At 31.5% G+C, this 15,718-nt stretch overlaps 1 protein-coding gene across 1 annotated transcript in view; it reads right to left on the bottom strand.

Annotated features, from left to right (window-relative positions):
- Positions 1-15,718, bottom strand: part of LOC106465204 (cell division cycle protein 16 homolog) — a 200,194-nt gene that overhangs the window by 14,896 nt on the left and 169,580 nt on the right. The window contains exon 15 of the mRNA XM_013925406.2: positions 11,553-11,688. Within this exon, the coding sequence (XP_013780860.1) occupies positions 11,553-11,688 (136 nt within the window). The remainder of the gene's footprint in view (positions 1-11,552; positions 11,689-15,718) is intronic.

Below are 15,718 nucleotides of genomic sequence, written 5' to 3'. Positions count from 1 at the left end.
CACAACTGATGTAAGACTAATAGGCCTATAATTACTGGGACATTTTTTATCACCTCCTTTGAAAAGAAGAGTAACATTAGCCAAATTCCATTCCTCTGGCATCTGTTCACTTTTCAAGGACTTACAAAAAAAAAATAGTAGCAAGTGGCATACTTATCCAATCCTTAACATCCTTCTAAACCCTTGTGGTAATATTACCTGGTGCAGGAGCCTAATCATTCTTTAAACTTCAATTTTTTCTTATAAAACTCAGAATTACTGTGATAATTTTGTTTGATCTTGTTTTCATCTATCAACTAATTTAAAGAATGGGTTAAATAATCTCTATGTTTATAAAAATATTTTTATTTTAAGAGGATGATGTTTCAAGCTAGCCTATGCAGTTAACTGTAAGTTTAATCTATCAACTGTTCAAGATGAGGAATACTACTTAAAATCTTTATTAGTAAAAACTGAATTTAATAACCCAGCCATCTCATAATCATCAGGTACAAGCCTTCCTTTATTATCCTTCAAATGCTCTACCCCCATCCTAAATTTTGTTTTACCCTTAATGTATTTATAGAAATTCTTACTGTTAACTCTTTAGGCATGGGCTCGGTCCCTGGGACCAACCTCATAATCACTTTTTACTTGTTATAGTTTTCATGCTATAACTTTTAAATTAGTAAGCATATGTTAAGGAAAATTGGCAGATTATCAGTAAGCATTACAATGCTTTCATATGCAAAATATCAATTTTTTTTATTAAGTCTTAAGGTTTGTTAAGCAATGTTTTTCTCATGTCTTTTTTATTATTTTCACATATTGCCTATCCAATATGCAAAGTATTATTCATTCTAAGATTAAAAATACTTTTATGCATCAGAAAATTTTGAAATTTTACATGGAAAATCTTTATAATGTCCAGATAGTTATCAAATATTTCCTGAAAAAAAAACTTCATATCTTATCTGTTATTTTCACTAACGAATCTCTGTATGCGTTCGGCAGATTTGACCGATCTTGTAACCACCATAAAAAATTAGGAAATAAATACAAATTATGCCTCTTTCCTTCTAGAATGACAACAAATTATAACACAAAAACGTAAGTGTTTAGACTATATAGCTTAAATCTCATAATATTATACATTTATATATATTTATTATATTGACCTTTCAGCCATACATGGCTAATAATACAGAAGTTACAAGGATGTGGCACACATGCTCTCATGTTATTGTATCCAGTAATAAAAAAGGGACCTTTAGTCTTTACAAAGTGACCTTTCTTGGCTGTGTTTTAGTAGACTAGTATTTTGTAAAATACAGTCATATTTCTATTATTATAATACTGTACTATTGTACTTAGTTGTTGCTTCACATAGGTTGCTAAGCCTTTAAAAAATTCGCACATGGAGGATATGAAACGAAATAATTTTTTAGGTTTTTATATAAACAATTGAATAACTAAAAAATCATAAATTACTATATCAGTACCATAGACTTTTACTATAATTTATCAAGCTTAGTAATGAAGCTGTATTTTTGTCTAAGAATGTATGAAATTTCGAGCAGACTAAAGACACGCCCTACCTCGTTGAAATATTGGTTCAAAAGAATGAGATGGCACCCTAACACACAAAAATGGCTGAGCAAGCCACTAGTGGGACATTCTGAGCTTTCAATTGGTTATTCACATGTCATATTTTGAAGTAAGTGTATATAAAGGACGATTTCCAAAAATGGAAAGAGGTGAGCGGGGCCACTATGTTTGATTCAGTACGAGAGATATCTCAGCAAATAGAAAAGATACAAGGTTCTTATTTTATATTCTAGCTTGTCAATATTGGTAATTTGAGTTCCTAATTCGTAGGAAACCATAGACTTAGTATTTTGACTTCACAAACACCTAATTTGAAACTGTGCTGCACTCAACCTACCACGTCACACACAAATATCGATGTTTATCTGTGCTTTTTAATATTTACTTTTAAATTTACAAATTGAATAATGTATAGTACCAAAATTTGAATTATAATCTGCAGTTTGATACCAAACTTATTTACATAAATTCATGAAATAGTAGTTCAATAAAATTTTGAATACAAGTCAACAAAAAAAGATATGGCCTTTGACCTGTGACCAGTCTGGAGAAGGTTAATTTTCACATTTTCAACCAACCTTTTTTCATACATAATTTCTGATGGCCTAATTTCCTGTTTTACCAGCTTTCTTGATCTTCTATAATCTTGTAAATCTCCCATCATATCAGTCAATTTAAATTCATTAAATTTGTTATGCTTTTCTTTAATTTTATCCTCATACCCTTTGTGAGCTAACCTGATTTTTTCACTTTCTATAAAGAATATGATTATCTTGAATTTTGAAAAATTTTCCACATTTGATCATTTCTCGAAGTAACTCAGCTGCCCAATTCACAACAGATAATTCTTGTCAAATCCCTTCGAAATTTTAGCAGGATGCAACTCGTATTTTACATATAAAGCCATTCTTCCCTCTCTCTTTAGTACTCTATCCCTATAACCCCGTATTTCAAATAAATGTGTGTCATCAAAATTATCTACATTTATCCATGGTTCAGTTATTCCCATTATATTAAAACCCTCTATTCCTACCAGCACTCTAGTCATTCACTTTATTTCTTATACTTCTAGCATTACAATAGCAATAATTAAGCCTACCCTTAGATATACTTCTATATCAATTTCCTATGCTAAATTTTTCTCTACATCTTAATTTGTTTGCATTTAGTTTATCCTGGCCTTCACCACTGTCTAGTTCTAGTTGAAAATTTCCATTTCAGCTGAGTTAATAGCCCTTGCAAACAATCCAGCCCCTACCCTACTTAAATGTAAACTATCCATTCCAAAAAGCTCCCTTCTCTCATTAAACTGATCCAAACAGCTTATCTGCTCTTCCCTACATGTTAACCTAAGCCTTGCATTTGGCCCTAGTGACCTACTTGTAATTTCATCCTAAAATTAATTCTCGGCAGCATCCCTGACACAATGTTATGGTCCATTTTTTTAAAATGCTTTTATCAACCCTTTGTACTATCAGTTAGCTTCTCTGACCTATCTTTCTCTACATTATTAGCCCCTACATACACAACATCAGTTATATCTTACACCCAAGCCCCTGGGTAGCATAATCTAATTCTTTTTTTCCTATTTACCCCACACACTATTATATCCACATGCCTTGTTAAAGAATCACCAATAACTATATATATAACCTCCTTAAGTTTATCATTCACATCTTTTTCTGTCCCCTTTGTTTTCCTTCTCTCCAATAGTTCCTCATCTGCACAAGCCAAAAGATGAAATCTGTTGCTCAATAGAACATGCTGATTACAATTACATACACTACTTTTAGCCCTGATAGTACTGTTTCTAACTTCCTAAAAGTCATTGTTTCCTGATGTATCCCTTGCAATTAAAAGCTTAAGTTTTTCTTGAAATACTGCTACCATTTCCCACAGTTTACATTTCTCTTTATCTGCTGCCTCTACTTTAATTAGAATAGCTTCCAACTCCTACTCCTACTAGTGATAGCGTCTTTAAAAGTACATACAAATCCTGAGTTCCCAAATAAAACCCACTAATTGCACCCATCACACTTAAAAAACTATGGATGCTTAACTTCTACACTAGTCTTAACCACTGTATTTGTAGCTTGGGAATAAACACTTAACACTAAATACCAGTTAAGCCTAACGTTTGAGAATCAAATATATTACAACATTCTATTATTACTTTATCTTCACACTAAAGTAATTAAGTTTATCTTTAATTACATAGAGGTGACAAATAACTAGTTATTACTTTAGTTGATATTTATATAATAATGAAATGTATTTAGCCTGATGTATAAATTACCTATAAGCAGAATTTAAATTAATGGGCCTAAATCAAGAAACAAAATTTATCCTTAGAATATGTAGAGACCATCAACTAGTCTTTAGATTGTATTTATTTAATGAAAGAATGTATTTAACTGGTTTTATGATTTATCAATAAGTTTAAATATAGCTAAGTCTAAAGTACCATTACATGTCCTAAGCCTAATCTAACATTGTGGTACAGATTACACCACCAAGCTCTAACTTAAAGCTTTAACCCTGCTATTTTTATTTACCAATTTTCTTAAATCTAGTTATTTTTTTGTTATTTAAATCAAGTTACTACAATTGATAATTTTAATAATAAATAATATTCAAAAATCTCCAAGAGCTTAGTTTCTAATGTCTTCTCTCACCTGTAGCACCCTCTTTATCTTTTTCATCTGACAATTGTTCAAGATGTGGAATATTGTTTAAATCTTTATTAGCATAAATTGAACAATAAGTAGAATTCAATAACTCAGCCACCAAATAATCATCAGATAATACTCTTTCTGTATCATTCCTCAAAGGCATTACTTACATTATAAAATTTTGCTTACTCTTAAAGTACTTCAAGAATTCCTTAATATTATTTTATATATTTAGCCAACCTCTTTTCATATAGCTTTTTGATTTCCTAATTTCCCATTTGACCAACTCTCTTGGTCATCTATAATCTTCCAAATTTCCCATCAAAACACTGAACCTAATACTTCATTGTAAGGATGGCGAAGGTGCTCAATAGGCATAATTGAAATCTGCAAGCAAGATGTAGGTACCCATCTTGAAAACATTCAAATAAGCTAGTTATCTGTGGTCCTACTGGATGTAGACCCCAAACAAGTGGATAGCACACACCAGCCTCTCTATCAAGAAGACCCAGTATTGAATCCTGGCCACTACTACCACAGAAATAGTCCTCATAATAAAAAAAAGTTAGTAATTAGTGTCTAGAAGAAAAAAAATGTCTTAATAGTAAGATTAAGGCTTACATAGATGCATTTACCTTAAGACTAGAAGTAAATTCTCATTTTAACCAGATGCTCCCCAATTTTCACTGTCAAACACTTCTGTAACAGAAGTTAACAATAAATTTAAAATAGCAATGTTTCTATTTCTTGATCAACTGGTGAAGAAAACCACCCACACCAGTTTCTTAAAATCTGTCTTTCTCCTGTTCTGAGTCCAACATTTCCCATATGTCTGATATTAAAACCTTGCATAATTAACAATTAAATTCTTTATCCCACTGTAGAGTTTCTCATTAATTTCATCTGTTTCATCAAAATCCTCTATTGCAACCAATGCTCTAAAGTCATCTATTTTATTTCTTACAAGTAATAAAAAACATTTTGTAAATGTAAAATGATATAGAGATGGTGGTGCCAAAAAAGAATATAGGGATGATTCAGTTATGCATAGATCATCCCTAAATGACTTTAAAAATTAAAATTTAATGTTACACTGTAAAATGCACGAGTACAAAATGGTTACGAGGTCAGACAAATTGACCAACCTTGTAACGAGAGTCTTTAATAGTCTGTAGTAACCAAGACACGTTTTGACTCAACTATGTATTATTCCTTGTATGTAAGCCCTAGGGTCTTAGATACACTACACTGATACCTATCCTGACAAGACCATGATATTATGATAAACAAAATGCATACCAACAGTCAGGAATGTATAATTTCCAACTACAGCAATGGGATGATCTATGTATGGCTGTATCATCCCTATATTCATATTTGCATTCTTTTTTGTCACTACCATCCCTACATTATTTTATTTTTACAAAATGTTTTTTATTACTTGTTTTGTGATGTTTCTCCCTAACTGAAAGTTAGTGTATTCTATGAATGTGTCTAATAAATTTCATATTATGTGTATTGATTTTTTTTTTTACTCATTCACTTGACATTGATTGTATAGTATACAAAGCACTGATTATTCTACATGTTACAGTAATCTAATGTTAATCTATTATTGGCTGGTAATTCCTGTTTCACAATGTACTTAAGCTTTTTAAAAGAACACCACATTTCTGTAAAAAGCTAACCTCCCAAGGTTTAATGATAACATTGTTTACACTAACATTCTAATTTTTTTTAAATTACTACTGGATATTATGACTAAGTGATGACATTGCACACTGCCCAGAAACAGAGAGTCGATTTATGTTTAAACTGATGTTAGTTATAAATTAGTGGTAGAGTTATCTTAACTGAAACAAGAAGAAGAAAGATGAACAATTTGGTGGAATGATCACTTTCTGGTCTGGTATCTTAATAATGGTTTCTGGCCTTGTTGGGTAGAGAAAAAATGAATGGCAATGAATGAGTGGCAATCATTTTTTAAAGTAAAATTTTCTGCCATTGTTGAATCTTTAGCATGGATATTTGTATTATGCCTATTGAGTACTTTGGCCATCCCTACATCCAGAGTCTACCGACTATGATACTTCTAAGTTTTACAATAATAACAGCTTAGCCTATAATTAAAACTATTTTTCTACTCTGTTCCAATGTTTTATTTTTTTCCATCACTTAGTTTATTCTACCCTCACCACTAGTTCTAGTTTAAAGCTACCCATACAGTTGAATTAATGGACTTCACCAAAAGAGAGAGAGTCCTACCCTATTTAAATATAAACTATTTACTCCAAAAAGCTCCATTTTCTCATTGAACTGATCCAATCAACCTACTTGTCCTTACATATTAACCTAAGCCTAGCATAGAGATCTACTTATAATTTTATCTTCACAATTAAGTCTTGGTAGTATTCAGGATAGAATTAAATGCCTTTATTAATGTTTTGTACTCAACAATTAGTTCCTCTGACCTACTGTTCCCTGAATAAATAGCCCCTCTGTGCATTGCAAAGTCTGCATCACTGCTAGCACCCTTTGTCGGTTATATCCTCAACCCCTGCCCCTGGATCGCATAATGTAATTCTTTTCTCTGTATCTAAGCCACAGACTATCTTATTCATGTGCTTATAACAATCTCTTTTGTTATCTTTTCCTCCCTTGGTTCCATATCTCCAAAAGCTAAAGGCTAAAATCTGTTATTTAACAGAAGCTGCTCATTATAATTAAATTCAATGCTATTAGCCCTATTAGTACCATTTTTTACTTCCTGAAAGTCATTATTAGCCGCTATATACTCTGCATGAAAAAGCTTAAGCTCTCTTTAAATCATGCTGCCATTTCCCAGTTCACCATTTCCCTTTTATATCCATTTCTTTTACTCTATTTAGAACAGCCTCCAATTTCTGCCACCTTAAATATGCATGTTAGTTCCCAGTTTCGAAATAAAAATCACTCATTGAACTTGCTGTGTCTTACAAACTCACAAACTTAGTGCTTAATACCTGCATTACTATTAACCATTGTAGCCTGGGCATAAATAATCAACACTAAATACAAGTACCTACTGATAACATTGTTAAGCTTAACATTAGAGTTAACTATATTACACTATTTTATCACTAGCTTATCTTCTCACTAAAGTAATTAAGTTTATCTTGAACATTAGAAGAAACAAAGAATTAGTCTTTAGATCACTTATTTAGTCTGTTTTATAACTTACCAATAACTTTATAAGCTTACATTATAGCTAAAATCACAATAAACTTGCTATGTCAAACTGCAGATTAAACAGTATTAAATTATAGATAAATGTAACACTAACACCAAAATCCCCTATTAACTAATACTCATACCATTAATTAAAAACTTTTATACCACAGCTATGATCATCTAAGTTTTTTTCCTTGTTTCATTGAGTATTGTTACATCATAACATCTCGTAGTTTGCAGAAATTTCTACGTCTCAGTTGGGCAATATATAGGCAAACAAATCAATGCAAGTTAGTGAAAGTTAAACAAAGTCGGTCAGAGATAGATAGATCTAGACTATATTTCTGAGTTTAGCCATACAGAGCATATAGTGGTGTTTGTTTATTTTTCAAAATGATATTATCGCAGATTGTATTGTAACAATAGAGTAGAGAAGAAAAATTTGTCTTGTCAATTGTGTTCTAAAGTAATTGAAGAAAAATGTGTGGACTTTTGAGGAAAAAAGACAATTATCTAAAGCTCTGGATACAACTGTGGTAACCAACAGTGCAGCATAAGTGAAAGTATCACAGATTGTATTGTACCAACAGAACAGAAAAAATAATTCATATTGTCAATTGTGTTCTAAAGTAACTGAACCAGCCTGTATGGACTTTGACAAAAAGAGACGATTATTTAAACCTATGGTGTCTGCATCCCCAAATTGTAAGGACCTAACCTTACCATCATTACATATTGTTCCAAAAATAAAACTAGCAGATGAAATTGTTTGAAATTTGACAAGGACTTTCCTAAAAGCATGTAGTTTCAGAAAAATAAAATATTTAATTTTGACTTTTTGTACTGTTTCTAATAAATATTAGTTTCTTAATGTAGTTATTTGCACTCTTACTATTTTTTACTTTACAGTTTTCACATTCATTTGCATAATCTCTAGAATCTCATAAACGAATACCAAAAGTTTTTTAAGATAAATGTTTATATTTTATTTTCTATTTTCTCTAGTTCAACACTAACTATATTAACATAAGTGCAATGAAATGTTTAAAATGAACTAATGAAAATATGTACATACCTTTCAACTCTTCAAAGAAATTCTCTAGAATATTCTTATTGGTCTTCTGTGCGTAATTTCCCCCTCTTTATTTTTTACTTATAGTCTATTTTTAATTTTCCTTTCAAATTCTTTATCTTTTACTAGTTATGCAAAGCTTTATGAAGTTATTTCAACAGACTCCATGCAGAGACTCATTGCAAAAACAAATTGTCTCTTATACACACACACAGTGTTTATAAGCTTTCACAATCCAAGCAACAAAAAACTTGTAAAATCATTACACCTTTCCAAATATGCATTTAACCCTCTCTGCCTGGGCATCATTTACTGCACATGTCACAAGCTTTTAGCAACTTACATTCAAAATGTTATTAAACTACTTTTTGTTTATATTATACCAATTAGTATAGAATAAAATAGTAGCTTATAAACCATATTTTAATAGTACATAAATTCTAAGTTCTTAATTTTATAAGGCAATATTTAAAAATATCCTGAATTTCCCCTAGCGTGAGAAATGCGTCTTTTTTTTCTAGGCATCCTCTCTTTTCTATTATATTCACCACCCCTCCAATAATTACGAAATTTACTGTAAATTACTATAAAATCGCTATTGGTTAGACAAACTAATCTTTATTGCCTTCAATTTTGTTTGGTTACAGAGCCATCAAATAGAAAATTAGACCCTTCTTGCCACACCACCTGTCACATCCTCTCTTTCAGGATTTGTTAATAGATCTCTCTTACTCTCAATACTACATTATGTATAAGCAATAGAAAGCCAAGGTTTGCATCTACCAAATGACATATTATATTACCTTGTTTTCTGAATGGAGAATTGTCAATTTCCCTGTTAGTACAAGCTTCGTTCCCACGGGTAAGGCAACAACTAGCTTGGATAAATTTGCATAGACTCTTGTCACGTAGTTAGAAAGTGAAAAAAATTGTGATAGTTAGGGGAAATTGTGTGCTTTTTGCATGTTATTATTCTACGTTCTATGGTGCATTATTTAACTAAACAAAAATTACTTAGTACATTACTATCATGTTTCACAAGACATGCATGCAAGTAGCTCGTGGGTAATGTAATTCGATAGTGTAACATGAGCTCCACGTTCCCCAAGTGATTTACAACTTAAAATGCTGCAAATAGTAGTTAGATATGGTTCAAAGGGCAATAAAATGTAAGTATAAATGAATGTAGCTTTATATTACAATCTTAAGTAATTCTAGAAAGAAAAGAAGGGTAATTTAGATTTATTTTGATTTTGGTGGTTATGAGGTCTGTCAAATTGACCAACCTTGTATAGAGTTAGGATAGAGAAAATAACAGATAAAATATAAAGTTTGACTGAAAATAAACATTTGAAGTGTATTTAGGAGGTTTAGAGATTATGCAAGTGAAATTTTTGAGATGAAGAAAAGTATTTTTAATCTGAACACGAAAATCACTTTGCACATGGACTAGTCAAAACAAATAATCGATTTATTCATGGACAAATCTTTTTTTTTTTTAGTTTATCAAAAATACTTCACTAAAAAAGATATCTTTTTTATGTGAAAGACTTGTAATGTTTACTGAAAGTCTGCCAAATTTTCTGAAGATATACATACTATATTAAAAGTTAGTAGTATCAAAACTATAAAGACCTGAAATGAGTACAAACAGGTCATGTGGCTGGTCAAATCGACCGAGTCCATGTTGAGAGAGTTAAAACACAAATAATACATAATTAAAATATAAAAGTAAAATCTAAATGCAATCTAACTGTCTATCAAACTAATATGTACAAGGCAAGAAAAATTGCCGAGTGCTACGGACACCTTGAGAGAACAGTGGACTTTGCTTTATTTCATCCTGTTTAAAAATAAACTTTTACTCATACATTATTATTAAAGTAACAACCTTGAAGATTGAAATCTGCTTCAAACTTCAAACTGTCACATACCAACACAGCTTTGATTTTGCAAGTGGTCGCAGCTGACCTTAAACTAAAGAAAAATTTATGACAGTTGTTTGTGGGGAGAAATTCTTTGAAAGTAATGAAGACAATAATGTACAACACATGGATGTGTACTTTGGCCATCTGAAGGAAGCCTATACAGTGCAGACACAAAGTTTATTCTCTATCAACTATTGAAGTTAAGAAATTGTAACCGTCACGTGACAGCAAAAACTTACGCTTTACTTGTTGTTTTAGATGCTTCTTTTGAGATAAAGGAATGAAAATTTAGATAATATAAAACTTTGAATTATAATGTACTTGATAATAATAATTTCATTAAATACATTGATATTAAAGTGGTTTAATCAAATTTTGAAGTAAGAAAGAAATCTAGAAATGACATCCGTGTGCTGTTTGTTTATTGTTGAAATGTATTGCCAACAAGTCACAGACACCTAATGCAAAGAATCTGGTCCATACATACATAAAAACCTGACAAGGACTGAAAGTATGTGATATTAAAAGTGCATGTTGTTGTTGCAAGTTAATTTGTTTTATGTTAATTACCTATTATATATCTCTTATTAATTGTATTGTATATGTACTGTACTATATTGATAGGAAAAATAAAACATTTAAGCTTAATTATGGGTCAAAAAGGCTTTTGTGAGCTGGTTTGGGAAGTGTAACCACCATTTATAACATTGGGTCTATGGGAAATTGAGTTCTGAGCATTGAAAAAACACCTTGCAAACCAATTCTTGGGAAGCAATTTGTTTGTAACTTAGGTACTACCTGTATAAAAAATAAAACCCAAGATATGGAATATATATAACCCCTATTTATATATTAATAAAAAGCACTAGTACTTTTACTATTTGTGCTTTTATAAAATTACGAAGCAGTTTCACTTTATCACAGAAACTGTAAGTTGTGCTATAGTTTAATGCAGATAGATTTCACTTCTTGTGAGAAATAGTACATAATTTTCATTCTTACACTAAATTAAATTTTCAAAGATAATATAAAAAGAAAACCATACAAGAAAATCAGTTTTCTAGTTTTAAACAGGAAACACACCTTGTGAAAATATTCAACTGCTTGTGTCCAGTGACATGTAAGGCTGTGAACATAACCAATTGCTGCAAAAGATGCTGGATTTTGAGGACTCAGAACCAAGGCCTGTTGATGAAATTCCAGTGCTTCTTCATACTTCCTAAGTGATATTGATTGTTTAATGTTTTAGTTAAAACAGATAATATATTGTGTATTTATAAAAATTACAAAAAAGTTACATTAATTTTAACATCTAAGGAAAGAGTGTAAAAATAGCATTTCCTTATCTTTGATATTTTGAATATAAGACAGTATTGATAAATCAAAATGGATTTTTGCTTGTTGTAGCAGTTTCATTGTCCACATTATTGATATAAAAACCAATATTTAAGTAATTCACCTACAATCATTCATCATTAAAGAATAATTTTTCAGCCTATCACTGTTGTAGTAGTCTTAAAACGCAATAGTATTTATGATCCATTGCAAGTCATAAGTAAGTCATGACATCTTATAGCTCGCATTATGATATGGAATAGAGTAACGAACAAGCTGCTGGCGCAAATACTTCATAGAGATTTTTATTATTTTTCTTTCATTATCTTACCTAATAAGTTTCTGTTTCTTACATTTTAGTTACTTTTTTAATAATAAGTAGAGAAAACAAATAAAAACCTCATAATTAAATATCAAACATTTATATTTTCAGTAAAGCTTTCTATTTTATTGCAAATGTAGAATAGAATGTATATTATTTTTAGTATTGATCACCAAATGTCAAAGTACTTATGGACAGAGTTTACACTTCTCACCTTTTTACACTTATTTTCTGTAGTTAATTTATTGCTAGCAAATGGCTTAGAAACTAGAAGAAACAGAAATGAAGTTCCAATGTAAATCACTTGAGTTCCTTCTAATATTTTTACACCTATATCCTATGTTTATTCTACTGTTAGTGGCTGAAGTAGAAGCCTGTCAAATATAAAGCATTGAATCACTGTTCCTGTTTAGGTGTTACCATACTTTGACACTGTCAATATTAAATAAGCTTTTGCAGCACAATTCCCAGAATTTCCCTACTTTAAAAACACAGTGGGGTAGGATTTATCAACTTGTTGACAGTATAATGGTTACAAACAGAATTGTCTAGAGTATTATAAAATGCTTATGCTATGGCTTTGTAGAAAGTCTGGGCCAATTTAATAAACTTGGTATGTATTTGAATGTTGGTTGATAAGCGGACATTTCCTACAGAGTCTATTTGAATCCTGATTCTGAAAACACAGTGGGGTGGGATTTATCAGCTTGTTTACACAGTACAGTAGTTGCAACAATGAATAGTCTAAAGTACTATATAAAAGTGAGAGAAAATATTCCTGACACGGCCCCCGTACAAAGTTGTATCAGATCAAATAGACTTGGGTAGTCGGGATTTAGTGGTAATATAGGTGTAAAAGTGCTTATGAACATCATGTTTCCTATTTTACCATGCTTACACTGTAATCAATAAATGCATAGTTTCCAAAATTTGGTAAGGTACAATGAGGTTTGGGTTACCATACATTACATACGTATATATATATATATATTTTTAATATTTACAAATAAATATTTAAATTTCAGTTATTTTTCTTAAAACAATGAACAATAAAAAATATTCAGAAAACAATGATTTCCACTATTTACGATGTTTTGAAGTTCTTTTTTGCACTTGTGAGTCGTACTTGCTAAAACTTGCTGTAAGCCTTGTCCAAGTTCACATGTTGATGTAGAAAAAAATAATTTTTGTAGACTTTATGTAACTACAGATGTTGTATTGTGGCCATCATAAAATGTAATCAGAAGATGACGCACCGGTGTGACATACAAAAATAAATATTTAGCTAATTTTTTATTTTTACTTTTAAATTCAGAAATTAACCAATGTAAAATACTAAAATCTGAATTAAAATCTACAGTTTCATACCAAGTTTATTGACATACATTCATAAAATAGTGGTTCAATAAAATTTTGAATGCGAGTCTACAAAGACACAATGACATGCCCTCTGACCCCTAGCTACCCTCAATGATAGGGTTAAGTCATGAAATTTAAATACAAGTAGACCAGCATGGAAACTTATTTTGGGGCTTTTGTATATTGTGATGGAAAACTCCATTTTGTTACTTAGAATAATTCTTTGTGCTATCCTAAATTTTACATGGATGGTATTTTATGAAAAAAGTTAATTTTAAAAGAAGATTGTACACATAATATATAACAATTGGAACTCACAACAACTGAAACTGTCATATATACAGAAACATGTTGTTCAGTAACAATGACAAACATATAGCACTACTTTCAGCCATTAGTTTTCTATTAATTTTAATAATTCAGAAGATTAAATGCTTGTTACCAAAATATACATGGCATAAAATGAAATACAAATAATTTAGTATGCAGTGTTAGTATATTTAAACTATAAATTACAAACTCCTAAAAGCTCAGTGATAATATATTCAAAACAAGTCAAATGTATGTACAAAAATCCTTTACACTATTGGTTATGACAGTTGTATCCAGAGGTTTAAATAATTGTCAAAGTCCACAATGGTGGGTTCAGTTACTTTGGCTGTGATCAAATTTTCAGCATGTAACATCTATCTGCTCCCCAAAATATGGAAGAGAGGATGTTCAATGTTCCTGTACACTTGATACGAAACTGCTTAATGTGTGGAATAAATGTAAGCTTATGGTCCAAGCCAAGTCCAAGAACACTGTCTCAGTAACCATGAGAATAAATGCCCAGGTGGAGCTCTGGATAAGGTGTAATTCGTTCTTGTGACAAAAATGCACACAAATGGTTTTAGATGACAAGATGATGAAACTGTTTGGCATGGTCCACCTCAACATGTGAGTGAGTGCAGTCTGAAGATGCTGCTCAATAAACCTCATATTCGATAACCTACATGAAATCTGAAAGTAATCAACACAGAGGCCATCTGCAACTGTAGGAGGAAGTTATTCTGTGATAGCATTGATCTTAATACTGAAAAGCATAACATTCAAGTTCTTGATTAAATGATTGGGACAATGTCAAACCCATATGGGCTTGGAATGATCTGTCATTCAGAAAAATCCAATTAAAAATGGGTAAGTGGCCACGTAACCCATAGGAATGGAGGACTTGTAGTGTGCCAAACCTCCATGTAGTGTTGTAAGCCTTCTCAAGATCAAAAATGATTGATACAAGAAGTTTCCTCTAGAGGAAGACTTCCCGGATCAGTGTTTCAAGTCAAATCAGATGATCCACACTGGGTGGGCAAGAGGAGATTGTTTGATTCCAGAAAATAAACAAGATGATCATTAACCATCCTTTAAAAAAACTTAAAGATACAGCTAGTCAAAGCAATAATTATATAGTTAGAAGGATTCTTGGGATCCTTTTCATGGTTAAAAAAATGGATGACAATAGTTCCATGCCAAGCACCTGGAAAAATCCTCCTCCTGCCAAATCCAGTTAAAAACCAACAGAAGAAGAGCAAGGAAGAAGGATGAAGTTGGTACAGCATTTCATAATAACATTATCTGATCCAACCATTGCACTACTAGGCTAACAAAGAGCAATCTTTAGTTTCAGAAGCATAAATGGTCGATTATCAGCTCTAAAAGATGGTAGTGATCTTTTGGCTCATAACATATGGCCAAGAAGGTAAGGGAAAAGATGGAAGTGCTGGAATGGTGAAAAAGCACTCCCCAAAGGTGTTTGGCAATACACTGCAAATCAGCAATTTCTTGGCAATAGGAATGCAAGATAAAAAGAACATGGGAGGTACACTTCCTAGTAACCTTTCAAATGACCTTTGAATTGGTGGTCGAAAAGATACTTGAAGTGAACTTAACCCAAGATTCTTTCTGGCTTTCACATCTGACCTGCTAGGCCTGCTGAAAGGACATCTTGTTGTAAAAAATGGAATATCTATAGAAGATATTCCAGACTAATTTCTGAGCTTTTTGTGGCTGTTGGCAGTTAGGGGTCCACCAAATACATGGACAAAATAGCAAACATGTTGAGGTTTTAGGGATCATACAAAACAGTGGCCTGGACAATACAATCAGTTATTGTGTCCAACAACAGTGGAGAGATAACGACACCAGGATCAAGCTCCGAGAGATTAGTGAAGGAGAGCCAGTCGGTTGGTTGGTT

The sequence above is a fragment of the Limulus polyphemus genome, unplaced genomic scaffold (assembly GCF_000517525.1).
Source record: "Limulus polyphemus unplaced genomic scaffold, Limulus_polyphemus-2.1.2 Scaffold1867, whole genome shotgun sequence".
In the NCBI taxonomy this organism is placed as follows: Eukaryota; Metazoa; Arthropoda; class Merostomata; order Xiphosura; family Limulidae; genus Limulus; species Limulus polyphemus.
The sequence above is the reverse complement of the archived record's forward strand: the minus strand, read 5'-3'. Positions and strand labels throughout refer to the sequence as shown.